Source organism: Suncus etruscus, chromosome 2 (assembly GCF_024139225.1).
Source record: "Suncus etruscus isolate mSunEtr1 chromosome 2, mSunEtr1.pri.cur, whole genome shotgun sequence".
NCBI lineage: Eukaryota > Metazoa > Chordata > Mammalia > Eulipotyphla > Soricidae > Suncus > Suncus etruscus.
The window spans coordinates 98,139,343-98,167,252 of NC_064849.1; the positions used below are offsets into that span (position 1 = coordinate 98,139,343).

The following is a 27,910-nucleotide window of genomic DNA, read 5'->3' on the forward strand; positions in this document are numbered from 1 at the left end:
GTGGGCAGCTCAGCCAATCTCCATGACACATCCTACGTAGAGCCCAGATCCCGGGACCACAGAGGTGGTGGATTTGCAGGCAGGTTCTCTACCCAGTGGCCATGGGCAGCAGCAGTGGGCAGCCTGGCGCTCACACCTATAAATCCCTGTCTGAAGATGGTGCCTTCAGCTCCTTGGAGCCCCCCAGAAGGCCCACGGGCAGACTGGTCATGCACAGCCTGGCTATGTTTGGCCGGGAGTTCTGCTATGCGGTGGAGGCGGCCTATGTGACCCCAGTGTTGCTCAGTGTGGGCCTGCCCCGGAGTCTCTACAGCGTGGTGTGGCTTCTCAGTCCTGTCCTGGGATTCCTGCTGCAGCCCGTGGTGGGGTCGGCCAGCGACCACTGCAGAGCCAGGTGGGGCCGGCGCAGACCCTACATCCTCACTCTGGGGGTCCTGATGCTCTTGGGAATGGCTTTGTACCTCAACGGGGATGCGGTGGTGTCAGGTGAGTCATCTGCACTAGAGGATGGGGGTCAGTAGGACTTCTGCCACCCAGTAGGAGAAGAAGGAAAATTTCTCTGGGGACCTCTTAGTCAGAAGTTGGTGAGCAACTCACAGTATCTCCTTGATTCCAGTGAGCCTCCATGTTCAAATGTCCCCAGTGTTGTTTGGGGGAGCCTTTAACTTTAGAAACATCAATCAGATGATGCACTGTTTTGTCAAGTTTTTTCCTGAGCATTTACAAAATACAATTAAAATTTCAATTCAAAGCTGGAGTGATAGCACAGTGGGTAGGGCATTTGCCTTGTGCATGGCTGATCTGGGTTCAATTTCTCACATCCCATAGGGTTCCCTGAGCCTGGTAAGAGTGCAGAGGCAGGAAGTAACTCCTGAGTGCCTGAGTGTGGCCCAAAAACCAAAATAAATTTTTTAACTCTTTATTAGTAACATTTTTACATATCTAACAATTGTGGTTTTTTTTTTTCATTTGAGCCCTTTATATTTGGTAATTTGACAATATTAAATGAATCCTTAGGTATTTTTAATAACTTTTCTTTATATTCAAATAGGAATTAATTCTGCTCATCACTTTACTTAGAACCTGTCAGAAACTGTGGGCATCAGTCTGTCAGCAAGAGAACATTTTTTAGTGCAAATTCTGGGCCTACACCTGCAGTGAGCACTTTTTCTAACCTGTAATCAGTCACTGTTACATTAGTAATTAGTGGTATTACAAGCGAAGTGTAGAGTTAAAAAGGATTCTTAAAATTGCACATGTTTGTAGACCATTAAGTCCCACTGAGCAGAGCAGAAAATGATCAGTGATTACTTCTATATATTTAGGAGAAGGAATACATAATGCATAGATGTAGGGTATTTCTGGAAGAATTTACAAGAAACCTGTCAAAAATAGTTGTCTCCAAAGACTCAAGAAGAGGAACACTATAGAAATGGAATGGAGGAAGGTTTTTGGGAAGCAGATTTATCTTTCATTGATTTCTGGGGAGTTTGGCCTATGCTTGTCGGGGCTTAGACCTGGATCTGTGGTCAGGGATCACTCTTGGCCATCTTCAAGGGACAGTATGTGTTCACAGATTGAGCTGGGGTTAACACCATGTAGTTCAAGCACCTTATGCCTTGTACTATCTTTCTGGATCTTTCTCTTTGAGATGCAGTTTTTGGGCCTCACTTGGAAGTGCTGAGGGGTTACTTCTGGCTCTTCACTGAGGATTATGGGCAGTGTTTTGGGGACTATATAGAAAGGCAGGACTCAAACTTCGGCCTGATGCATGAAAGGCAAATGCCCCAACTGTTGTATTATCATTCCAGCCCCATGTTCCACTTATTTTTACAGAGTAAATTTTAACATATATATATTTTGCGGTTTTGGGGTCACACCCGGCAGTGCTCAAGGATTATTTCTGGCTCCAGGCTCAGAAATTGCTCCTGGCAGGCACGGGGGACAATATGGGACGCCGGGATTAGAACCGATGACCTCTTGCATGAAAGGCAAACGCCTTACCTCCATGCTATCTCTCCGGCCCTTAACATACATATATTACATAGAATTTGAATTAAAAACATAAAAGGCAAGCAAGAGAAAATTATTAGGTTTAGGTCGGTAAATCACGATATACTCACAAATTAATAATTCTTACTTTATTCTGAAATTGCTCTTCACTTACTAAATTGGAGATATATAAGCAGGCACTGCAGAATCCCACAAATCTCTTCTCCCCAAAGTATGGGCTTCACACTCACAGCAATGAGAAATGCCAATTCCCAAGATTGCCTTAGACCCACAGAATCATAATCACTGCACCTGGATTTGACACTGTTTTAACCAGTTCCCCAGGAGAGGCTTCAGTATCTAAAATTCCACTGAAGATTGAAAAACTCAGATGAGGACCCAGGATTGTACTTTTCTGTTGGTGTTAATGGATGACTTAGGAGGACCCTCATCTCATTCCTGCCTCCCCAGCATTACTCTGTCTTTGGAATGGCTACAATAAACATGCATAATTTTGAAAACAGCATTCTTTAAAGAGCCGTGAGTAGGATGTAGGATTAGAATGATAGTACTAGCAGGTAGGGTGTTTGCCTTGCATAAAGCTAACCTGGGTTTGATCCCTGGGAATCTATAGGATCCCCTGAGCACTTCCAGGAGTGATTGATCCCTGAGAGCAAAGCCAAGAGTAACCCCCAAATATGACCAGGTGTAGCCCCAGAATCAAAATCATTAAAAAAATGAAAAAACAAAGAGCTATAACTCACACATTAGAAAAGTCACCATTTAAAAGTGTGCAAGATAATGCCTTTTAGCATATCTGAAAGGTTGTGTAACCATCATAACTATATAATTCCATAAATGTTCTTCTCTCCCAAAATAAACATGATGACCAGAACAATTACTGTTCCTTCCCTCTACGTTGTCGGTCAGAAGCACTTGCTCAATCTACTTTATTCCTCTGTAGATCTATCTGCCTTTTCTTGACATTGACTTGCCTAATTTTAAAACCTTCAAAAAATGATATGACATTTTTTATTTAAAAGAGCAACTTTTAATATTCTAGCCGCACTGGGGGTGAGGGAAGAGGAAATGGGAGGTAGGACAAAAACGGAGGTGTAGGGAAGACAATTTGGGGATGGGAATCCCCCCTGATTTTATGTAAATATGTACCTAAAATGTTATTGTCAACAATATGTAAGACACTATGATCAAAATAAAAATTATATTAAAAAAAAAAGGCCAAAAAAAAAAGAGCAACTTTTAAACTAATTGAATACAAAAGGATTTGATCATAGGAAATTTTTGTGGAAGTCAGAATGTAGAACTTTGAGTTCAGGACTTTGGAGACTGGTGTTTATTGTTATTTTAGGGGCTTTGAGGACATGCCTGTGCTTAGTAGCTCTTAGAGGTGACTGGGATTGAATTAGAATCAGTTGCTTGCAAGGCAAGCACCTTAACCCCTGTACTATTGTGCTAGCTGAGCTGACATTTCTTTCTCTTGTAGCTTTAATTGCTGACCCACGAAAGAAGCTGATGGGGGCCATAAGCATCACCATGGTAGGTGTGGTTCTCTTTGATTTTGCTGCTGACTTCATTGATGGGCCTATCAAAGCATACTTGTTTGATGTCTGCTCCCATCAGGATAAGGAGAGGGGCCTTCACTATCATGCCCTTTTCACAGGTAAAAAGCCTCCTGCAGCTCCCTCCAGGGGTCCTCAAACTTTTTAAACAGGGGACCAGTTCACTGTCCTTCAGACTGTTGGAGGGCCAGATTATAGTAAAAACAAAAATTATGAACAATTTTTTTTTTTTTTTTTTTGGTTTTTGGTTTTTGGGCCACACCTAGCGTTGCTCAGGGTTTACTCCTGGCTGTCTGCTCAGAAATAGCTCCTGGCAGGCACAGGGGACCATATGGGACACCGGGATTCGAACCAACCACCTTTGGTCCTAGATCGGCTGCTTACAAGGCAAATGCCGCTGTGCTATCTCTCCGGGCCCATGAACAAATTTCTATGCACACTGCAAATATCTTATTTAGAAGTGAAAAAACAAAATGGGAATAAATACAATATGTGGCCGGCGGGTCGTAGTTTGAAGACCCCTGCGCCTAGACAGAAATAAGCTTCTGCCAAAGGCATGTGAAGTCTCTCTGCATGTGGAGTATTTTGAATGAATAGGCCACTTTAGGGAATGCCCTCCAACCCATTCCCTCCCAGTCACGCGGGTCCTGTCTCTCTCCATGTGTTTCTCTAAAGTTAACTTGTGACTGGACAGTGGTGAACTAGTAAAGGGAGTTTACATAAGAACATTCTGAAGAATTATTTGGGAGAACATTTTCCAGGAGAAAAAGAAAAGAGTCCTTATGCACTTTACTGTTTCCTCTACTCTTTTTTTATTTTAACTAGTATTAATGCATCATCAGCATTACTGAGGAGTTTGCTCAATATGCAGTTTCCTGGGGACCTTCTTCAATTATTCTGATTCAGTAGGTTTGCAGTAGGGCTAGCCCAAATTATTCTGTGCAGGTATCTAAGAATCACAGTTTTAAATAATTTAAAAATAACCATAAAATTAAAAAAAATAAACAACAACACCACATGGCTTAGAGTTTTCTTGGTTATAAAAGGAGTTGGCATTTCCCAAGCCTCAAGGTCTGAAAAAGACCCTGGCAGAAAGACAGTGGGGGGGGGGGGAAATTCTCTTCATTTTTTGTGTGTTTTCTGGGTATTTTTTTCAAGCAGTAAGGTTAATGTTCAACATGCATTGATAAATACCACTTAGGTCAGTCCCAGGATTCTATCACTAGACAATTTTTATCTCTACTCGACAGAACTCTATGAGTCTGCCTTCTCTGATTTTTTTTTATGACCCAATGCACTTTATTATTATTATTATTATTATTATTATATTGGTTTTTGGGGCCACACCCATTTGATGCTCAGGGGTTACTCCTGGCTAAGTGCTCAGAAATTGCCCCTGGCTTGGGGGGAGGGACCATATGGGACGCCAGGGGATCGAACCACAGCCTTTCCTTGGCTAGCGCTTGCAAGGCAGACACCTTACCTCTAGCGCCACCTCGCAGCTCCTCCAATGTACTTATTTTATATTTTCTGTAATTTAATTTTTTTGCACTTTCTTTTAAAATATTTTTATCTTTATTTAAGCACCATGTTTACAAACATGGTTGTAGTTGGGTTTTAGTTATAAAAAAGAACAGCCCTCCTTCACCAGTGCAACATTCCAACCACCAAGACCTCCTATATCCACCCTTCCCCCCACCCCCGCCTGTACTCGAGATAGGCATTCTCACTCACTACCATTGTCGTGATGGTTGTCAGTGTAGTTATTAATTATTTTATTTTACACTTTGATATACTGTCTCTTTTCAGAGAAAGGTAGATCTCATGAAAAGCAAGATTTCTAGTTTGCTCCTTTATGTCTTCAGAGCCAGCTGCATTAGGAAAGCCATGTGTCAATATTTGTTGTTTGAGCAAATATTTGAACATTGAACACAAGAGACTTGCACTGCCCTAAAGAGAGCTTGGCTTCCTTTCACCTCTAGGAACACAAGTGTCTGGATCACTGTCACTATTACAGTGGAAGGTCCCAGATCAGAAATTCAAGCTGCCTTCTCGTAACTTGCATTTCATAAAGCCTTCATAAAGCCTTCTACTTTTTCATTATAATTTATAAAATTTATCATAACAAAGCCAAGGAAGATTTTGACTTTGGAACTCAACACACTGACAATTTTTTTTTTTTTTTTGCTCTAATGTACTTTGGGTAATATGGCCACCGCTTCCCAGGTTAATGGTATTAAGCAAACATTTTTTTTTTTTTTTTTGGTTTTTGGGTCACACCCACAGCGCTCAGGGGTAACTCCTGGCTCTAGGCTCAGAAATCTCTCCTGGCATCCTCAGGGGACCATATGGGATACCGATTCGAACCACCATCCTTCTGTATGCAAGGCAAACGCCCCGCCTCCATGCTGTCTCTCCGGCCCCTAGGCAAATTTTGACAAACAATTTCTGCTTTGCTTGCCTTAGTTATGAGAAGTTTGAAATCTATGTTTTAGAAACGTTTTTTTTTACCATAAAAACACATGGTAGTATTTATCTGAAATTTCAAAGCCCAACTACTTAATATTAAAACATGTAGTAGTAATTATATTTATAGTTCTACTTCTGTTGACAATTTTATCTGATCTGCACAAAGTACCATTTATAATTTTCTAAATTAAATTAAAGTATTTTTGTTTGTTTTTGAGCAACACTTGGAGAGGTACTCAGGAATCACTTCTGGAGGGACTCAGGGGACCATATGGGATGCAGGAGATCAAACTGGACTGACAAGTGACATACCTGTTATAATATTTCTCTATTCCCCCAAATTAGTTGTATCCTAATGTATGTATTTCACAAGTTTTTGTTTGTTTGTTTGTTTTTGGGTCACACCCGGCAGAGCTCAGGGGTTACTCCTGGTTCCAAGCTCAAAAACTGCTACTGGCAGACTTGAGGGACCATATGGGATGCCGGGATTCAAACCAATGACCTTCTGTATGAAAGGCAAATGCCTTACCTCCATGCTATCTCTCTGGCCCCGTATTTCACAAGTCTTAATCCATTCAATTTGAGGAGAATTTACCCCAAAATTCCCAGTGCCTTGTAGGTCATTGCTTTGCCGATAGCAAACACTTAAAAATACAGTCTGTGTAGAAAAGACATTTGACTTCAATAACCTTATTTGTATGTCATGCAATTTTACTAAACCATGGGAAATTGCATCAGTCAGATGAATGTGTTGACTTATTTATCTTGCTTTATCACATGATCACTACTGAAGACTGAATCTCAGTTGCCTTTCATCACAAAGGGCCAACAGGGAACATATGTATGACTCAAAGCTAGTTCATTCCCTGGCCAGAAAACATCATAAAATATCTTTTCTTAAGAAATAGTACAGTAAAATTTCACCTCACTTAAGGCTTTAATTAAAGTCCTTGTGTAGTGTCAGATGGTCTATATTATTTGTAAACATCTTTCAGAGATTATGTAAAATGATCTCTCTTGCTTTACATAAATGAATCTGCATAGAGATAGAAACATGTGCTCTTTCCTGCTTATTAATGGACACAGGCTTAATATGTGAACTAATAGATAATATCATTAGAGCTATGTCAGAAGTTATTCTTATCTTTCTTGGACTCTTTCCCCTCCTTCTCTCAATGTTGTCAATAATTTAATTATGTTGAGTTAAACGTGACTACTTGACCCATCATAGTATCTTTCCTATGCATGGAAGACCACGTTAACAATGTAGAGTAAAAATAGCAACTGGTGCGCTATCACTCTGCCCCGGGTATTTTTGTTTATTTGGGGGTTGGGGGAACCCACATTTAGCAATGCTCAGGGGTTATCACTGGCTCTGCATTTAGGTATCACTCCTGTTGAACTCAGGGGACAATATGGGATGCTGGTGATTGAACCCAAGTTGGTCATATTCAAGGCAAGCTCCTTGTCCACTGTACCACTGCTCTGGCCCAAATCTATCCTGTTTTTTGCACACTGTTCCTCCCAAATTTGCATGGACTCAGTGAAAAGATGATGGCAGAATTCTGCCTAAAGCAGACATTTTTATAAAAAAGGCAGATTTAGTGTCAGGGCTCCTTTCTGTTTTTACACCGGCAAAATAGTCACCAAAGGAATGCAATCATCTATCTGAATATATTGAATTTTTTTCTTCTTTCAAGCTATTTGTGATTGTCAGGTCGAACAATCATAAATGCTGTGCAAATCGATGCCAAAAGGTTCATTGCCTAAATATTTTCCAGTTTTATTTTTAACACCTTTTCTAGAAGAAAGATTGTGCCAGATTCAGGGGAGCATTGCAGCCCTCCAGCCTCTTATAATTATTTGTTTTCTTTTGGTTTGCACAAACATTCTTAAGTGCTGCTCCTTACTTGTTGCTGAGGTTGCCCCAAAGTGCCAGGGATCAATCCTCACCTTCCAATGATTCTTTAACTCTTTGATGTATCTCCCCAGCCCCATCCCATAATTAAAAGTGATTTTCGATGTCCCTTCCTTGGCATATCTGTGACTTGGATATATTTGGTGGCTCCATCCCAGTCCTCTCATCCCACAACTTCACCCCCAGGTACAGAGGGAGTTTCTTCCTTTTGTCAAAATGCTTCTAATGGACAATCTTTTTTGCTAAAGGTGAATCCAGGTTTTGTTTTCTTGAATTGGAACTCTGCCCACTCAGAAGGCCTGAAAGAGACATGGTAGAAAAGGGCCTCTGTCCCAGTTTTGCTTCCTCTTAACTGCTGAGTCCCTTTCCTGGGTCTGAACTCTATTTTGCTTATAGGGCTTTGAATTTTTATTCCATTTTTTTTTTGTTAATATCCTGTCAAATGGCTAGAGGACCAGAGCAAAGAACCATTTCAAAGGCCTAAACACCAAATATTCACATTTACATGACTTCCTCTCCTTCTATCAAGCTGGCAAAAGTTTCATTTGCAGTGACTCAGCCAGAAAGTTAACCCCAGTACTTCTATGGAACAATGGGTATCTTATTAAACTAATTTAATTTTTCTTCTCATTCTTTTCTTTATACTTCAAAGTATGTGTAAAAATAACTCTGATTAAGGACAAAGAAAGGGCCTTAACCTCCGTCTTAAGTTTAGACATGGGATCTTTTCTACAAAGAAACATTTTCTACAAACAAATTAATCATATTTCTTGTTCCAGTCTGCTTAACCTTTTAAAGCAGAGGTTAAAGCATTACTTCCTTCATATGGTTGTATAGTGGTTTTCTTTTATTCAATTAGTCCCTTCAAAATTTCTTCCGATGGTTGACCTTTCACATACCTTCAGAGCTTAAAAAGGATATGGCCAGACCCCAAACCATGGAGACCAAGAATTTCATTTTTGTGGGTGCCCCGGTTAACTTAGGGCAAAACAGAGAATGTATCAAAAGGTCAGTTTTCTACTTAAGTATGACTCATATACCTCACAAAGGACCTCAGAAGCTCTCACAAGATCTCAAAGATAGGTTAGAGAAGGAGGCAGTGGAAGGGATTTTTCAAGACTCTCCCTACATCTCTATCAGCTTTGTTTGCTTCCTTTCTTTGTAACAATCTCTGCTCACCCGATTCCACTTCAGTGATTATGTTTTAGTGTTTCTCACTATATGGCCCCCTTGTTTTTAAATAATTTTTAAATATTTTTTATTTATTTAAACATCTTGATTACAAATATGATTGTGATTAGGTTTCAGTCATGTAAAGAACACCCCCCATCTCCAGTGCAACATTCCCACCACCAAAGTCCCAAGTCTCCTTCCATCCCACCCCCCCACCTGTACTCTAGACAGGTTCTTCAGTTCTCTCATTCATTTTTTTATATATATTTTTTAAGTAACATGATCATATTTGGGTTACAGTCATAACCAGAACACCCCCCTTCACCAGTGTAACATTACCCCCTTCCCATCCCTCACCTGTATTCAAGACAGGCATTCTACTACAATTGTTTTTAAGTTCAGTAAGTTGTATTTTTTTTCCTTAAAGAATAAAAGTAAAAAAAAAGTAAAGGTGTGATAGTAGCATTGTTTGCATAGGTCCAGAAAAATGGGGAAAATGGAAAAAAAATCCTTGACCTGATTACTAAAAAGGCCTCACCTCAGTTTGTTGGCATAAGATAGACTCTGGGTTCCAGGTTTAAATAAATTTTTATTTATTTAAAAAAGTTCATTACAAGTCTTTCATAGAATTATTTACAGTACATAGTGATAATGAGTGAGGGGCATTCCCACCACCAGTGTTGTCTTCCCTCCACCCCTGTTCCCAGCATGCATTCCATATCTCCCTCCTTTACTCCCCAGAATACTAGTGTAACTGGTGTCCACTTTACACCTTGTTGTAGATTGGGTATCTATTCTGTTGTCATTGACTTTGGGTTTGATGTTCAAGTCTGATCATTCTTTTTTCCACTACATGTTCATAAGACTGGTCCTGGTATCCTTTTCCCCCATCAATTTATGAGGTTGAATGATTCAAGTTATGTGATTCAGTTGGAGGTAAAAAAAAAAAAGGATAAGAAAAAGAGAAGAAAAAATTTGGTAGCAACTGCCAAAAAAAGAAAAATAAATGCACCCAGCAAAAAAAAATCACCAAATAATAACCACAAGAATGAAAAAGAAAAAAAAAAGTGGAAGAAAAAAGAAGAAAAATAATATCAAAAACAAACAAAACAAAACAAGAAAAAGGAGTGATGGAGTGGCAGGGTTTGGTGTTCCCCCACTTTTTTTTTTTTTTTTTTTTTGCATAGGCACAGTAAGTATTGGGGAATAAAGGGAATTCCCATGATGGCCCTTTCTTTTTAAGTCACTGTTTATTATTTATCCTTTTCCTCTCTCATTAGCTTATAAGCTCCCTGAAGTCAAGATTATTGTCATTTCTATCCATTGTTCTATCATACCATAAATTGTTCAAGAAATACTGGTGGGACAAATATTCTATTCAAAAACTCTCAATTTACTCTTGAGAAAGCTGAGTTGCTAGAAGGCCATGTGACTAACCCAAAGTCACATTGCTGAGATGTGGTAGATTAGATTAATGGCAAAATCCAAGCACCCTCCCAACCAACAACCCATCAGTTGACCAGCTAACTAAAGATATCATTTGTGTTTTTGTCTGAATCGCTTAAGGGCCATTTTCTGGAGCAGAATGGTCTGTAGACAGTTATCTGGGAAGCTTCCAGTGGTGAGAGGGAGGGAATGTAGACTGGAATAAAGCAAGAGAAGCAGTGTCATGTAGGGGGTCTGTTTTAGGTGGCTGCTGTCTCTATTATTGGTGCTTTACAGAACTTAAAGTATTGATCAGGGATATAGAGGAGAGGCATTGTACAGGACTGGTTCCTATTTCCTTTGGTCAAGGGTGGTCCTATGGTCATTCATTTCATTTATGAGCATGAACCATTCCACCTGAGCATGTTTCAGGCAAGATGCCATCCACCAGCTAAGCAGAGATGACTGAGGCTGTCTTAGCACTGATCTTGCAGCAGCTCTGGGAGCCCATGGATGGTCTTTTTAAGGGTGGAACCATATAGTTTAAGACTTCTAATCACAAATGTTTCCTCTCTCCTATTGGCTTTTCCTATTTCTCAGGCACTCTTAAGAAAGTATTAAGGTATTTTGCTAAGTTCTCATGAGTTTACCTGTCCCAAGATAGCATAAAACTATTGTTGTCTCCAAGAACTGCAGAAAGCCACAAATGACCTCCAAATCAGGCCAAATAGTAATGTGACCTTCAAATGTACTTGAATCTTTAAACAAGAATAGAAACAAGAGTCAGATATCTGTCAGGTCAGAAAATGTGATGTTTCTAGGGACTCTTTTGCTATCATTCATAATCAGTCCAGTTCTGAAGTTAAAAACAAAACAAAACAAAACAAAACAAAACAAACCTGACTTTGGGAGGAAAGAGTAACTAAGGTGAGTGCTTTTCTAAAAGTGAATAATATTGTTTTAAACACATTAGCAGACATCAACAGTCATTAGCCATGAACACAAATTGCAGCCTCCAGGCATTTGCCCTCTCTGTTCAACATATTCTCCCAGCTCCCAGCATTTAATAATGGAGAGAAATTTGATATTTTATGGTAAATTGCATAGCATGTAAGTGCTCAGAAAGGAGAGAGATGGGTGCATCTGTAAGTCTGAAATGTTTTAAGCCTCAATTTTAAATTAATTGCTTCTGGCCTGTGCCCTATTGCTGCAGACTGATAAAAATTTAGTTTTAGTTTGGAATTTTCTTCCACTCTTCCTCAACAATTACAACTAAGTTCTGAGGACTTAGCGGAGTTTGAGGGTCAGGATGGGTTTTAGTGCCATTTATACACATTGATACATTTCTCACTTCTCAAAACTGAGTTATTTTTTATTCTCATTTGCAAGACCCCTTGTATACTATTGTCTTCTGATCTCTTCCTATACCATTCTGTTCTTCCTGAGTTGGGAAGTTTGTAAGCTAGACTCTGTTGTGACTTTCTTATAACTTTACTGGATATAAAAATACAATACATTTCCATTATAAAGAGATTTTGTCCTTACAAATTCAACCACTCACTAAAATTTATATACAAAAGCAAAGTCAGTCCTGGCAGCTCATTTGTGATCATTTGCAAACAAGAACAGAACACAAGGGAAGTAGAACTGTGCCCTCTCTACCCCAGCTGAGTACATCAAGATGAGACTGTTTCCTTATTTCAATTTTCATGCTATAAACAAAAAATTTCTGATGTATTTAGTGCCAATTTTTTTCTTTCTTTTTTTTTTTTAGTCTGGTTCTGTTACTGAAGTGCTATCTAGGGTTTATAAGTTCAAGAACATAGTCATGTGCCTTGTAGAGAAAACATGTATGTAAAATAAACTTTACTTTGACACGAGTAGTAGTGCTATTGGCCATATAGGTCCAGTGGTCATAAATTAACATTATACATTAAGTAAGATATCTTTAGACAGAAGCACACTAAAGTAAGAGGAGGGACCATAGAGATAGTACAATGGCAGAGTGTTTGCCTTGCACACAGTCAAGCCAGGACAGATGGTGCTTCAATTCCCAGCATCCTATTTGGGTCCCCAAGCTTGCCAGGAGTGATTTCTGAGTGCAGAACCGAGAGGAACCCCTGAGTGCTGCCAGGTATGACCCACCCACCCCCAAAATAAAGTGAGATGAGGTGCTGATAACTTATGTGACTAGAACTGACAGAAACTTTAGTTATTATATCTACTAATGAAGTGTTTCAGGTAAAGATCTAGAAAATGATCTCCACTAATGATGTGAACCAGCTGCAATATCTTCATTAAAGAGTATTATAAGAATTGGATGTATCTGTCTCTGCTCACCACAGAACAGAGCCCCTTATCTCTCTAGATTCACTTCACAACTATTCTTCAAGACCTTATTTCCCTCCCTCAGGATCTAGCCAAGAAAGAAGGCATCAGTTCTTCTGCCCTTGGGGATTCTTCCCCAAGATATTTAAAAGAGGTGCCTCTCCCCTCCTCCCACCTCCAAGGCCAACTAGGCCCACAAAGGAGACTTAGAACCATCAATATCTGAGGGAATCTGCCCCAAAATGTCTAAGCTTTGCCTAGGCTGTTCTGTTCCTGATTCACATTTTCTGCTCTGTCTAGCTCTATAGTTATGGAGCTGAAAGGATTTTGAAACTCATAATCCTGGAAATGCATTCTTTTTACTACTGTCAAGCTCTCTCCTAAAGGGAGGTGGAATCCTGGCTCAGTTTGAACTAAAAGGGAGCCTGGGTTTGAGCAGGGGTGTGGTAGGGGGGTGCATTGTGTCAAGCCAGACTGGCGGAATATTTGGTAAGTGCTCTATGAGTTCCTATTGATTTACAGTGGAGGTTAAGCATTCCCACACACACGTGTACATACACATAGGTATTTATCCAATAGTTTATACTTATATTAACTCTCCAGTATATCCTGTGAATTCTGGGAGTTGTTTACTTTCCAAAAAGTAGGAAAGACACAGAATTACTCTATCATAGACTGTATGGGAATGTGAGGGGTCTTTACTTGAGAGAGCAGTGAGCAGCCCATGATGAGCTCTTTTGGGTCACAATCAGCAGCACTCAGGGGTTATTCCTGGCTCTGTGCTCAGAAATCACTCCTGGCTCTTGAGTAAAAAGAACCCAGTGGCTGAAGCAGAGGAGCAGTAGCAAGCATGTGGCATGTGCAGAGTTTGATTCAGGAGGATCTTCTTTACATTCCTTTATTCAAAATCTCCCCATAATGGCCTATGCACTTAAACTTCTTCCAGGATGAACCATTATTGTTCAAGAAATTTCATTAGCTGTGAAATATGACATATGTACATTTGTATGTACAGACATTCACTCCTCTGAGTGGCTCTGGCCTGAGACTGACAACACAGCCTAATTCTGGGAAGAGTCAGCTGGACATAGGCAACATTTCTTTATAAAGTTTTCTTATCTAATGTGGCAGTGGACCTCATATGACTAACTTTAACTTTTAACTATCAATAACTTTGTAACTGTATCTCATGGTGATTCAATGAAAAACAATTAAAAATAAAGATATCAGGTTTTTAAGCAGAAGCAGATAAAATAAGAATCAGGAAGATTCAAAGTTAGGGTCCTATAATATGATAGTCAAATTTTGCAAAATTCATGTCTAAACTTTTGTTCTTATTTTTCCTTTGGTTATCAACTGAAACAAGTCCCTTTATCATTTCCTAATAGAACAAAGACAGATTCCAGGGCTCACTTGCTTGCCCTAGGAAGCCTATTACTAGACAATAAAATTAATAACGTTGTATTGCAATCAGAAATTAATTCTCTTTGGGACCTTTCATGGTCATGACTTTCTCATCTTAAATAGCATAAAGTGGTTTGCTTTAACCACCAGTCCATTCACATCAGGTGCCATTACACAAGTGTAGCAATTGAAAATCACTGGTCTGCCATCTTGGTTATAACTGCCAGTCCATGGGTTACTTATCAGACCTATTATGCTGTTTCACAAGTATAACAAATTTGAAGAACACTGGTGTGGAGTGTTAAATTTGGAAAAGCTACAGACAGTATTTCTGAGGGTAGAAATTATTTACCAAACACTTACTGCATGCCTAGTACTATTTTGTTTTCCAATTGCAACCAATTGGCAGATTACTTTTATATATTATGAGGGAGGAAATCCAAATCACAGCATGTAACCCAGTTTATTAGAGCTGGGTCTTGCACCCCCGCTTCTTGTGGGCATTTTAGCCCTGGCCATATTGCAGGGTGCCTCTGCCACAGTCAGGGAGCTTTCTCACTGACGGGAAGGCTGAGTGTAAGGAAATTTAAAACAGTTTGCTTCATATGCTAATACAACTCTTTCTTGCTTTTCAGGGTTTGGAGGTGCTCTGGGTTACATTTTGGGTGCCATTGACTGGAGTCATCTGGAGTTGGGAAGAGTGTTGGGAACTGAGTTCCAAGTCATGTTCTTCTTCTCTGCATTGATGCTCAGTCTGTGCTTACTTATCCATCTGTGCAGTATCCCAGAAGCCCCACTTACAGATGTGATAAAGGACATTCCCACAGAGCAAGCCCCACAGGAACCTCCATTGTCTTCAGACAAAATGTCTGAGTATGGGTCAATTGGAAAAGCTCAGAATGGTTATGCAAATACAGAGCTGGTGACGCAACAGGGAAAAAATAATAAGTCAGCAGACCAGGTAAAGATACAATTATTTTCTCTGAAAATATTCTTGTTCTTTTTGTCATGATTTTATTTATTTATTTGAACAGTTTTGTGGAATCTGAATGAATCTTCAAATCCCTAATGTCTACTTCTTGAGATTGAGACGTTGTACCTCAATGAAATGTGTGTGTTTCCCTCTTAAGCTCCCATTTCTTATCTTTAGAGGATATCAAACCAGATGAATCCAGTGGAGAAAAGGTAGGCAATAGGAAAAGCCTGATCTCGTGGTTATTCGATAATATTTTGAATAAAAAAGAAAAGGTTGGCTTAATCCATGCTCAAAAGAAATACTATCACTGTTTAAATTATGATCATTATTCCTCCAACAGTAATTTTCCTTGGGTTAGCAACAGAGTTGGGCATCTTGAATTTTGTATTTCATGAATGATTATGGTCATAGAATTTCTTCTTGTTCATTTTCAGATTGTTAAGTGAATTAGTTAAAGCAAATTCTACTAAGTGTCACAGAAACTGAACTAGGTTAAGGTATATAGTCAAAAAAATAGGCTAGATCTGTGCTGACTAACTGTGCTGTCCACTACTGGACCATAACCATCAATCATTATAACTATTAAGCTAAAGTTAAATCAAAATTGAAGAAAATAACTTTATTTAGTCACATTAGTCACAGCTCAAATACTAAGGGCCCCTGGGGCCTTGAGCTACTATATAGTGCAGCAGATATATAGAACATACTCATCATTGTAGGAAGTTCCTTTGGAAAACTCTGATACTCAGCGCTATCTTCCTTCATGATGAGTTTGAATGCCAACACTTCAGAGATCTGTGAGGAATCCTCAAAGAAATCCTTCACTGGCAAAAACTGTGGAAGATCTAAATTCACATATTTTTTGTTTTGTTTTTTTATCAGAAGTGAAACTTTTCTTTTGTTCTCCTGAGTGTTATTTTACTATTTATGACTACAAATAGCCATTTGTAGTCAATACAATACAGTCAGATGAGCAGAAATACATACAGTCAACAAGAAGTCTATCCAACACATTCTAGTACCAGACCACATGATTTCATGGGCCTCATATGACCCATGGGCTGTACATTCCCATCCCTACCTAGCTAATTAACCTGTGTAGTTCATTTAAAAAATATCTTGCAGGCACTTGTAGAAGATCTAAAAATTAAGAGCCAGGGTGTTAAGCAGCACTATTTACACTAGCCAGAATTTGGAAACAACCTGGGTACTTGAGAACAGATGAGTAGATAAAGAAACCATGGTACATCTACCCAATAGAATGCTATGCAGCTGTTAGGAAACAACAAAATAGTGAAATTTGCTTTTACATGGACGGATATGGAAAGTTCTATGCTGAGCAAAAGCAAAGAACAAATAAAAAAGAAATTCAGCCTGTGCTCTAATATAATTTTTGACCAACCAACCAGTCTCATCTTCTATGACATTGACATCATTGACTTGTTATATGTTTTCTAGTGTCATGAGGATGGTAAATGATGATAAGGAATGTTAGCAATAATTTTAAAGGCTTTTTATAAATAAAAGTGATGATGAGATTGTAAATGTCAGAGCCGGAGCGGTGGCGCAATGGGTAAGGCATCTATCTGCCTTGCCTAAACTAGCCTAGGACAGACAGCAGTTCGATCCCCCAGAGTCCCCCAAGCCAGGAGCAATTTCTGAGCGCATAACTAGGAGTAACCCTGAGCGTCACTGGGTGTGGCCCCAAAACAAAACAAACAAAAAACAAAAAAGATTGTAAATGTCAATACCATTGTAAAATATCTTAACAATAATAGATTTTTACAAAGCCATAGGCCCCAACTGGTTATTGTTATTTAACTTAGAAAATAAGATTTAGGGGCTGGTGCGGTGGTGCTAGAGGTAAGGTGTCTGCCTTGCCAGCGCTAGCCTAGGATGGACTGTGGTTCGATCCCCCTGCGTCCCATATGGTCCCCCAAGCCAGGAGCGACTTCTGAGCGCATAGCCAGGAATAACCCCTGAGCGTTACCGGATGTGGCCCAAAAACCAAAAAAAAAAAAAAAAAAAAAAAGAAGAAAATAAGATTTAAAAAATACAATGTAAGAATAAAAACTAAGTAGCATATATTGAACTTAAAGCAAGAACCTAACTCTTTTTTGGGGGGAAAGCACATGTGGCAGTGCTCAGGGGTTTCTCCTGGCTCTACACTTAGAAATTATGCCTGGCACCAAACATCACAAAAGGACCTAGGGGAGAGTAAAAGAGCATGTACAGAGCCTGGAGATATCCCCATGACAGTATACTTCAAAAATGGAAAAACCCTGAATCGCTTAGGCCAAGGGAATTCCCTTTTTAATCTCCCCAATATTTACTGTGCATATGCATTAAAAAGCCAAATTAATTTATTTTGTTATTGTTGTTGTTGCTTTTTTTTGCTTTGTTTTGTTATTTCAGGACCGTGGTTATTGTTTGCTGTTGTCTTTGTTACTGTGGTGCTTTTTGTTTTTGGTTTTTTTTTTGTTTGCTTTTCATTTTTTTGGTTTTTTGTTTGATTTTTTTGTATTGTTTTTTTGTATTGTTGTTATGTTTTCCTTCCCTTTTCATTTTCTTCTCTTAAATTAATATTTATAGCCTCTAAAACTCCTCCCATTTTTTGCTTGTTTGATTTTTGCCCCCCACTTTTTCTTTTCTTCAAACAGAACCACATAACTTGAACCATCTTGTTCTGCTTCACAAATTGAGGGGGAAATAATAGAGGGTACCAAGACCAAACAGTCATATGAACATTGAATAGAAATAAAAAAATTATCAGACTTAAACACCAAATCCAAAGCCAACGACAACAGAATCGATATCCAACCTACAACAAGCTAGACACAGAGGGGACCACTTATACTAGCAGCCAAAAGTGCAAAGGAGGGGGATATGGGATGCATGCTGGGAACAGGGGTGGAGGGAGGACAATTTGGTGGTGGAAATGCCTCTGATTCAATGCGCTATGTACCTAAAAAAAAAAAAGGCAAAAAAAAAAACAAGAGAGAGAGAGAGAGAGAGAGAGAAAGAGAGAGAGAGAGAGAGAGAGAGAGAGAGAGAGAGAGAGAGAGAGAGAGAGAGAGAGAGAGAGAGAGAGAGAGAGAATTACTCCTGGCAGGTTTGGGGGATTACGTGGAATGCCAGAAATCAAACCCAGGGTTGACAGTATGTAAGGCAATCTACCCACTCTGCTATCTCACCAGCCCAGGAACCTAACTTTTATTCTGTTGTAATTATGCATTTTAGATTTCCTACTGAGCTCTGGACTCCTCTGTGTTAGAGACAGTGTCCTTAAAAGTGTAAAGTGAAAACAATTTCTTATTCTATTTTTGCCCATGTTATCTAAAAGACCCTAAGCAATCATATTCTATGCTTGCTGGTGGCACTTTTGCAACTGAAGATATTTGTCATTTATTCTATTCTTTCCTGCTATTTTTTCTTTTCTGGATACAAGTTTGAATTCTATTACGTACACTATTTTTTTTGAAGTTTACATTTTTTTATTTATTTTAACATGTACATTTACTTTGTCCCTCGAGCCCCCAGATTGTAGCACATTATAATATTTCTTACACAAAGCAATCCAAAGCCAAAAAATTTATGCAATTCCCTTAACATTAAAAGCTGTAGTATTGTTGACACAATTGATCATAATACAATAATTCATTAAGAATGAGTCAAAAAGGGGCCGGAGAGATAGCATGGAGGTAAGGCATTTGCCTTTCATGCAGGAGGTCATCGGTTCGAATCCCGGCGCCCCATATGGTCCCCCGTGCCTGCTCAGCAATTTCTGAGCCTGGAGCCAGGAATAACCCCTGAGCACTGCCGGGTGTGACCCAAAAAACACACACACACACACACACACACACACACACACACAAAGAATGAGTCAAAGGAGCACAGCAAAGACTGTGTTAGTGTGGAAATTGTTTGCATAGGCCCAGCAAAATATAGGGGACATGGAAAGAAAAAGCCTTGGCCTAAATACAAGAAGACCTTACCCCTGAAGTTTTCTGGCGTAAGACCAACTTTAGGCTTTAGTCATATTAGGTTGTCCAACCCAAGTCATTGTCTGTAGTGCCAATACACTTTTATTTTTCACACAGTTGCTGTTGTTGGTGTCAGGTTTCTATAGCCAAGGATCTTGGAATACATCCATATCCTATATAAAAGTTAGGATGATGTGGAGCACTCTTTAGTTTCACTCACAATTAGAGGGTGATGCAGAGAGCTCAGTCTTTAAAGAAGGTTGTTATTGTTGTTCTCTGGGTGTTAAAGGGAAGTCTCTATTGAATAGGTCTATGCCAGAGCAGTGGTAGGATCTTCCCTGGTACCTACACTATTTTATATAGGAGCATGTGCCATCCTTGGGTTTTTATGTTAGGGGAAGAATTCCCACAATAGTTAAAATAGAAAGTCTAGGAATACCATTTTATAAATAAATAAACCAAGATTCAACTTCATTATGTCAAGTATCTGAAGAATTCAAAGTTGATAAGAAAGTCATTACCCCAAAATAGTTGATGATATAATTTCATAGACTCATGCTTATATGAAATAAATTCAATCTACTACTTACTACTCCAAGGACTCTTTCTTCTTTTTTTGTGGCGGTTGAAGTCAGACCACGAGAGTGGCCCCAGTGCCACAGGGCTTGAGTGATACCTCAGCTTTAGACTCTTGAACCAAACCATCTGGCCAGGGTGGCCAACCATTGCTAAGACTTGTTCATAGGCTCTGTATCACTTTGAGAGCCCCCTCAAAATCCCCCCAATAAGGGATTATTTTTTAACTTTTGATGCAAAGTATACATGCTTTTAGTTCATTGTTCCTTAGGACATCCAAGGCCTGAAGCAGTTAAATATACACATACAATTAATAAAATCATGGGGATAAACTACTGTGATGGTCAACACTTTCCTAGTTTACTAGCTGATCTGTTTGTACTAAATTTGGTACCTATTTCATGTTTTCTTTTTTCCAGAATCCAAGACCAATGACCATGAAGTCCCTGTTGAGGGCTCTGGTGAGCATGCCTCCCCACTACCGCTGCCTTTGCATTAGCCATCTCATTGGATGGACTGCCTTCCTGTCCAATATGCTCTTCTTCACAGATTTCATGGGTCAGGTAACAAGAGTGTCCACACACATGCTCATATTTATCTGTCTTCCCAAACAGCCCTGACTCTCCTAGGATAGCTCTAGAATGGACACTGTAGAGATACTAACAAGAGCACTTTCAAGCTGCCGATTTACAGACAGGCTTCCAAGGCAAATTGCTTTATCCTAGACCACTGTGAAACTGGTACTTGACTAAATTCCAAAGAGCAAGAAACCAGTGTGAGCTGTAGTGTTAGTGGCAGAATTCCATATAAAAGAAACAGTATGATTTGGGTCTTAAGGGTGATGAGATTTGTAGAGAGAGAGGAGAGAAGAAAAATTCCGAGCAGAAATTGGAATGGCATGTAGGGAGAAGTAGGGCATCTAGGTTCCCTCTAGGTTGAAACAGGTGGAAGTTGGCCAAGTCATATAGGTAGAACAATACGTTGAAGGAGGGATGCCACTGATCCAGGGTGGTCAGACACTGCAGTAGGCAAGAGGGCATTGAGTTAAGGGGTGAAAGATAATTTGGACATAGGAGTAGAAGCTCTGTACTCAGCAAGAGTCCCTTGGGCAGAGTCATGCTATTCCCCAGGGATAGAAAACCACAGCCCTTTGGATGAGGTTCCTACATTACTGCACTTGTAGTTCAACACTCTCAAATCTCTTTCAGATTGTGTACCATGGGAACCCCTACAGAGCACACAACTCTACAGAGTTTCTCATCTACCAAAGAGGAGTTGAAGTGGGGTGCTGGGGTCTGTGCATCAACTCCATGTTTTCCTCACTTTACTCATGTAAGTCTCCTCCTCTGAAGAGTTTCTTCTAAAGGGTCAGTGGAAACTTGGACTTGGATATAACAAATTCTTTGACTTGATGGAGGTCAGAAAACCAATTTCTTTATAGAGACCCACAATCATCACATTTGATCTCATCCCATCCTGACAGCAGCCCCAATAAGGGGCTTCTTAGTTTATGCCAGATGAGAAAGGGAGGCTCCACATTTAGGAATTGTCCATAGAGGGTGAGCCAGCGGCGGGAGGTGCTGTCTGCAATGGAAACACCTTCCCAGAAGGGCATGGGGCGGAAAGCTAAGAACAGTTCTGCCTACCCTTATACTGTGCTCTTTGCTGGTTTCTCAGCTAAGCAGACTACATTCAGGTCAGAGAAGAGAAATAGAATAAGTATGTCATCCTATAGCATCTGGTTGTTTTCACTTCCTTCCACTTCACTTTGAGACCTGGGATTAAGGGAGATATAAAGACTCCCAGTTTCTTTTTCTTGCTTGGCTGAGCTAGGGATTAAGAAAAACCTCTTCTATTTCTTTTTTTTTTAATGTTTGTTTGTTTTGGCCACACCCAGCCAGATTACTCCTGACTTTGTGCTCAGAAATCATTCCTGACTTGGGGGACCATTTAGGATACTGGGGGGTCAAACCTGCTTCTGTCCTGGGTCAGCCACGTGCAAGGCAAATACCCTACCACTGCAGTACCACTCCGCTCCCCATATCTCTTCTATTTCTGTTAGTAATTTTCTATACTTGAGTCACAATGAAACACACAATTACAAAAGTTGTTCGAGATTGATTTTAAGTCATACAATCTCCAACACTCTTCCTTCACCAGTGCACAGTTCTTGCCTACAATGTCTCCAGGTTCCCTCCAGTACCCCACCCCTATGCCTGCCTGTATCAGAAGCATTTTTCTTCTCTTTTCCTTTTTTTAGGCACTGTGGTTTGCATTATTGTTAATGAAAGGGTACTATGCATATCAGTTTATCTTTTTTCAGCACCCAGTTCTTGTCTAAAATGATCATTTCTAACTATCATTGGTATGGTAGATCTTCTCTGCCCTAATTGCACTATTTGTGGCAAGTTTCCTACCGTGGGCCAGTCCTCCTGGCCTTTATCTCTATTATCTTTGGGTCATTATTACTATACTATTTTTTTCTCCAAGTATCCAGATGAGGGTGATCATTCAATGTCTATCCCTCTCTCTCTAACTCATTTCACTCAGCATAATACTCTCCATATTCATCCATGAAAAACCTCTTCTATTCCCTGTCAAGGGTCCACAGGATCCCTGATCCCATAGCCATCCTGCACTTAGTTACCTTTTTTTTTTTTTCATCCTGTTGCTCTTCTGTTTCCTGTCACTCTGTGCCTGGTCCTCCCCCAGGAAAAAAAAAAAAAACCAACCTAGCCAGCAATTTGCAGCTCTCCTTTATGCAAAGCATTTCAAACTGATTCCCAAATGCCAGCTATTTTCAAGCCCATATAAAGAGCCTCTTTTGTTTCTGATGCAGTAGCAAGTCTCCTAGAGGAGAGAATCTACACAAGAAAGGAAGGTCTAAAATGATTAACCGGTGTATAGCACTGGCAGCTGTAATCTCTCCCTTTCTTCTCCCTTCAGACTTCCAGAAAGCTTTGGTCTCCTACATCGGATTAAAAGGTCTTTACTTCATAGGATATTTACTCTTTGGCCTGGGCACAGGATTCATCGGGCTCTTCCCCAGTGTCTACCCTACCCTGGTTCTCTGTGCCTCTTTTGGTGTCATGTCCAGCACCCTGTATACCATACCCTTTAACCTCATTGCTGAGTATCACCGAGAGGAGAAGGAGGAACAGGTGAGTCTTTGAACCTGGGTACTCACCTGAAGACCAGAGAAAGGAGAAGGTGAAGTTAGAAATGAAAGTTTCCTAGAGGGGCAGGAGAAATAGTATGGAGGTGGGGCGTTTGCCTTGCATACAGAAGGTCGGTTGTTTGAATCCTGGCATTCCATATGGTCCCCCGAGCCTGCCTGGAGCGATTTCTGAGCATAGAGCCAGGAGTAACCACTGAACACTGCCGGGTGTGACCCAAAAACCAAAAAAAAAAAAAAAAAAAGAAAGAAAGTTTTCTAGAAATCAGAGCTGAAATGTTCGGCCATATTGAATAACAGTCTGGCCCTATCCAAGCTTTCTTCCTCTTTTTCACTCTAGAGCTGAATGTGGGCACCAGGGAGTGAGGAGGTGCATATGTTTACTCCCCAGTTCAGATTAGATAAGGGGTCAGGACCATGTGAGACTACAGCTCACAGTGCTGACTCAAAGGGAAAGGAACCTAACTAAGGGTAGAGGCAAGTTTAGAGGTGACAGCACTTGTCTTGCACATGGTCAGCTCTGATTCAATTCCCCAGCAATTATATGGTGGGTGAATGATTCCTGAGCACAAAAAGCCAGAAGTAAACCCTAAGCACTGCTGGATATAGCTCTCCTTCCCAAAAGAAAAAAGAAAGGAAACTAGGACTTCAGAGATTTGCTCAACGTGCACCTGCTGCACCCACCCCCACTTTCCACAACTGATGTAGAGGTGTAACTTGAGGAAATTATGAGCCCAGGCAGAAAATTCCTAAACAACATTGGTTCTGGAAGTCTAAATTTCAGTAGTTCAATCTTTGTGCAGGAAGGAAGTGATTCATAGGCTTTTCTTACCAACTGTCCTTTCTCTGCCTCAGATTTCAGGCCATAGAACCAGGCCTGGGTTAATTAAGATTTTAGGGTGGGCCCGGAGAGATAGCACAGCGGCGTTTGCCTTGCAAGCAGCCGATCCAGGACCAAAGATGGTTGGTTCGAATCCCGGTGTCCCATATGGTCCCCCGTGCCTGCCAGGAGCTATTTCTGAGCAGACAGCCAGGAGTAACCCCTGAGCAACGCCGGGTGTGGCCCAAAAACAAAAACAAAACAAACAAAAAAAAGATTGCTAGGGTGGTTATTCTTACTCTAAAAAATAACTGCTTTGAAAGTTAAAGATAGTACAACAAGTAGGGCCCTTGCCTGGGTTCTATCTGAATCTGGGTTTGATCCTCAGCACCACATTGATCTCCTGAGTCTGCCAGGAGTGATCCCTAAGCACAGAGTTATAAGTAAGCCCTGAGCACTGCCAGATGTGGTTCTGAAAAGATTCAAATACTCACTTCTTTTCACCAGAATATCTCTATTTCCCCAGTGGCAATAAGCTTATTTCCCTTTCTGCAGCAGTGAGATTGGAAAAAAGAGAGAGATTGCAGCTTATTCCATCCCAGCATGAAATTGTTAAAAAAAAACAAACCCTGCTTATGTGACCACAGAATTGGCTTTCTTTCATGTCATGTCATCTGGCACATGCAGTCCGGTTCAGCTGTCCCAAGAGTCAATATCTTTCTATCAAGATTTGCAGCTCTCTACATTTCTTAATAATAATATCTCTAATGTTTCCATGTTTATGCATAGTTTATGTTTATGACATAGTTACTAGCAAATTGTTTCTGGAGATATTTAGCTCATACTAGGCAAAGTTTATCAAATTGGGACTCAGAGCAACATGGATGCCAATCATTCCTCCTCCGTGTGACAGCAGCACAATGTTGGGAATATTATTCATTCAGTTAGCAAATACCCTGTCAACCAGTTTACAAATATAATCTATTCATCTGATGCAGTAGTCCTAGTGCTTTGCAGAGTATACATTTAAAAGTGACTCACTTTCACCTCTTTCTCTGCTCTTTTCTCCTCTTCCTTAGGCCTCTAGATACAATCACACTTCCTGAAGTGAGAGACTTCACTTCACTTAAGTGCTTAAGACTTAATCCTGCTAGTGCTTGGGAACATAGGTGTTGCTGTGGATCAAACTGGGGTCAGCTGCATGCAAGATAAGCACCTTACCTTCAGTACTCTATATAAACACTTTAATGAGTATTTTGGGGTTTCATTTCCTGGACTTTCTAAGTACTCAGAGGCCCAGAGACTTCTCCCCAGTTTAAGAATGTGTCCAGACTCTGTGATGCTGAGGATCATTCAGATCACTGTGGTCCAGCTCTGGGACTGTACCCAGTGATGTTTGGGAGACTCTATAGTGCCAGAGATTGAACCAGGGTTGGTTGCATGCAAGACACAGGCCTTAATTCCCATACAAACCTTTTATTTTCTGGTTCTCTGCACATTAAATGTGCATTTTCCTGCAGTGTTCTTTTTATTTAATACCATAGGAATTATTTAAACTCCATCTCAGTTTCCTAATTATTCAAATAGGAATTTTTTTTTTTGGTTTTTGGGCCACACCCGGTAACGCTCAGGGGTTACTCCTGGCTATGCGCTCAGAAGTCGCTCCTGGCTTGGGGGACCATATGGGACACCCGGGAATCGAACCGTGGTCCGTCCAAGGCTAGCGCAGGCAAGGCAGGCACACCTTACCTTTAGCGCCACCGCCCGGCCCTCAAATAGGAATATTATACCCCGCTAATGAGTTGTTGAGAAGTGAAATAAGATCATATAAGTCATGTGCTTAACACAGTGACTACCTATCACCATATCACCATACACAAAAGAATCTGATACCCAGCACTCCAGAACTATAAGTGCCATCATGGGGATAATGATAATTATATGTACACCTAGGAGAGCAGAGGATGAAGTGAAGTAACATGTGAAAGAAGCTTGCACAAGCCCCATATCCTAAAGCAGCATTTCTCAACGAGGGGTTCTGTGGCCCCACAGGAGCTCCTAGGAGAGCACAGGTACAATTTTTGTAGAATTTTTGTTGACCCTTAATCTCAGCACAAGATCAGGGAGCCTACTAGTAGGATGGAGGTGTCAGAAGGAAAGACACATATTTGGTAAGATCTAATTGACTTTGTTATGTGCTTTTTTTTGTTTGTTTTGTTTTGTTTTGTTTTGTTTTGGGGTCACACCCGGCAGTGCTCAGGGGTTACTCCTGGCTCTATGCTCAGAAATCGCCCCTGGCAGGCACAGGGAACCATATGGTATGCTGGGATTCGAACCACCGTCCTTCTGTATGCAAAGCAAATGCCTTGCCTCCATGCTATCTCTCCGGCCCCTGTTATGTGGTTTCTATGTATATAAAGTGATTCAACTTTTTTTCTAAAAATATTTGAAATTTTAACTTAAATTAAGAAAGAAAAGGGCTATTTATTGATTTTCTTTTACTTTTTATTTATTTTATTGTGCTTTGGGATTCATTTGGCAGTGTTCAAGACTTACTCTTGACTCTGTACTCAGGGATCATTCTTGGCTGGGCTCTGGGTATCATGTAGGGTGCTGGGGATAGAATCTGGATCAGCTGCATGCAAAGAAAGTGCCTTGACTATTGTACTAGTTCTCCTTTTCTATATATTGAGTTTCTACTATATTGTGTTCAGTGACTTCTTAAAGAGAGATTATTTTGTGTTTATTAATCTTTGGACTCTGAGATATTAGTGGTGGAATTTAGGACTTTGGAAAAGAAAGGAATAGCTGTTACAGGCAGAAAGGTGGAATTTCTTGGTTACCTTAAACCAGGGGATGGAAAACTAGATCCCAGGTGCCAAATGAACCTAACTCCCAGTATTGTACAGCCTGTGAACTAAGAATTCTTCTAATTTTTTGAAGTGAAAATGGGTCTTATTTGAAGGTGCTGAGGAAGGAGAGGGAGAGGATCAGAAAGAGATTGAGTAGCATGCTCAAGATAAAAGTGCAGGCTTCTCCAAAGGTGGAGAAAACCCTAATATATATTCCAGAGTTAATGTAAAAAGTGCACAGCTCAAGAGAGGAGCTGCAGATGACATGTGATTAGGTATCATGTTCTTGGGCCCAAGGAACATACACCTCTTTTAATATATTTTTAGTGATTAAAATAAATAATAGAAGGATAATATAATGTAAAAGATAATATCAAGTTAAAATTAAATGAAAACCTGGGGTCCAGAGCAACAGTATAGTGGATAGGGCATTTGTCTTGTACCCAGGTTTGATCCTGGCATCCCATATGGTTCCCCGTGCCCACTAGGAGTGATGCCCAAGTGCAGAGCACCACTAGGAATGGCTCAAAATAAAAAATATGCATGAGAATCAAGTACTACTGTCTATGAAGTAATATTAGAACATTAATTCATTTATGCATTGTAGCTGCTTTGTCACTAAAAAGTGCAGATTTGAGTAGTTGTGGCCAAGACTGTGCAACCAAGAATCATTCCAGAAAAGGTTGTTTCACTTTTTTCTATGAAGGGAAGTCGGTTTAAATCAAACACAGTTTCTCTATTTCCTTTGCAGAGACATCAGGCTCAAGAAGCTGACCTGGACACTAACTGTGGCAGAGGGCAGGGTCTGGACTGTGCTGCCCTCACCTGCATGGTGCAGCTGGCCCAGATCCTAGTTGGAGGTGGGCTGGGCTTTTTGGTCAACCTGGCTGGGAGCGTCAGTGTCGTAGTGGTCACAGCTTCTGTGGTGGCATTGATTGGCTGCTGCTTTGTAGTTCTCTTTGTTAGATATGTAGATTGAATCAATAAAATCACTTTCTTCCTAAACTCAGACAAGGTGGCACCCACGGCGCAAGTTCATTTTCTTTAGTTTTGCATTGTTTGGATATGCTGGTTGGAGGCCTTGTGCTGTGTCTTCAGTGCTAATCCTCTTGCCTTTCACTTTTAGTCTTCACATGTCAGTACTCAGGTACCCTAGGAGATGGGCTCTGCTTTTATTCACAGATGCAGATTACAGAACTTGCCTCTCCTATCTCATAGTGCCAGTGCAGGCCCACAAGA

At 40.3% G+C, this 27,910-nt stretch overlaps 1 protein-coding gene across 1 annotated transcript; it reads left to right on the forward strand.

Annotated features, from left to right (window-relative positions):
* The first annotated feature begins 18 nt into the window (after positions 1 to 18).
* On the forward strand, positions 19 to 27,676 carry SLC45A2 (solute carrier family 45 member 2). The gene is made up of 7 exons (XM_049767727.1): positions 19 to 486; positions 3,497 to 3,673; positions 14,925 to 15,250; positions 20,244 to 20,387; positions 21,033 to 21,156; positions 22,771 to 22,985; positions 27,423 to 27,676. The coding sequence occupies exons 1-7, from the start codon at positions 102 to 104 to the stop codon at positions 27,648 to 27,650; spliced, it is 1,599 nt and encodes a 532-aa protein (XP_049623684.1). The 5' UTR covers positions 19 to 101; the 3' UTR covers positions 27,651 to 27,676.
* The last annotated feature ends 234 nt before the right edge of the window (positions 27,677 to 27,910 follow it).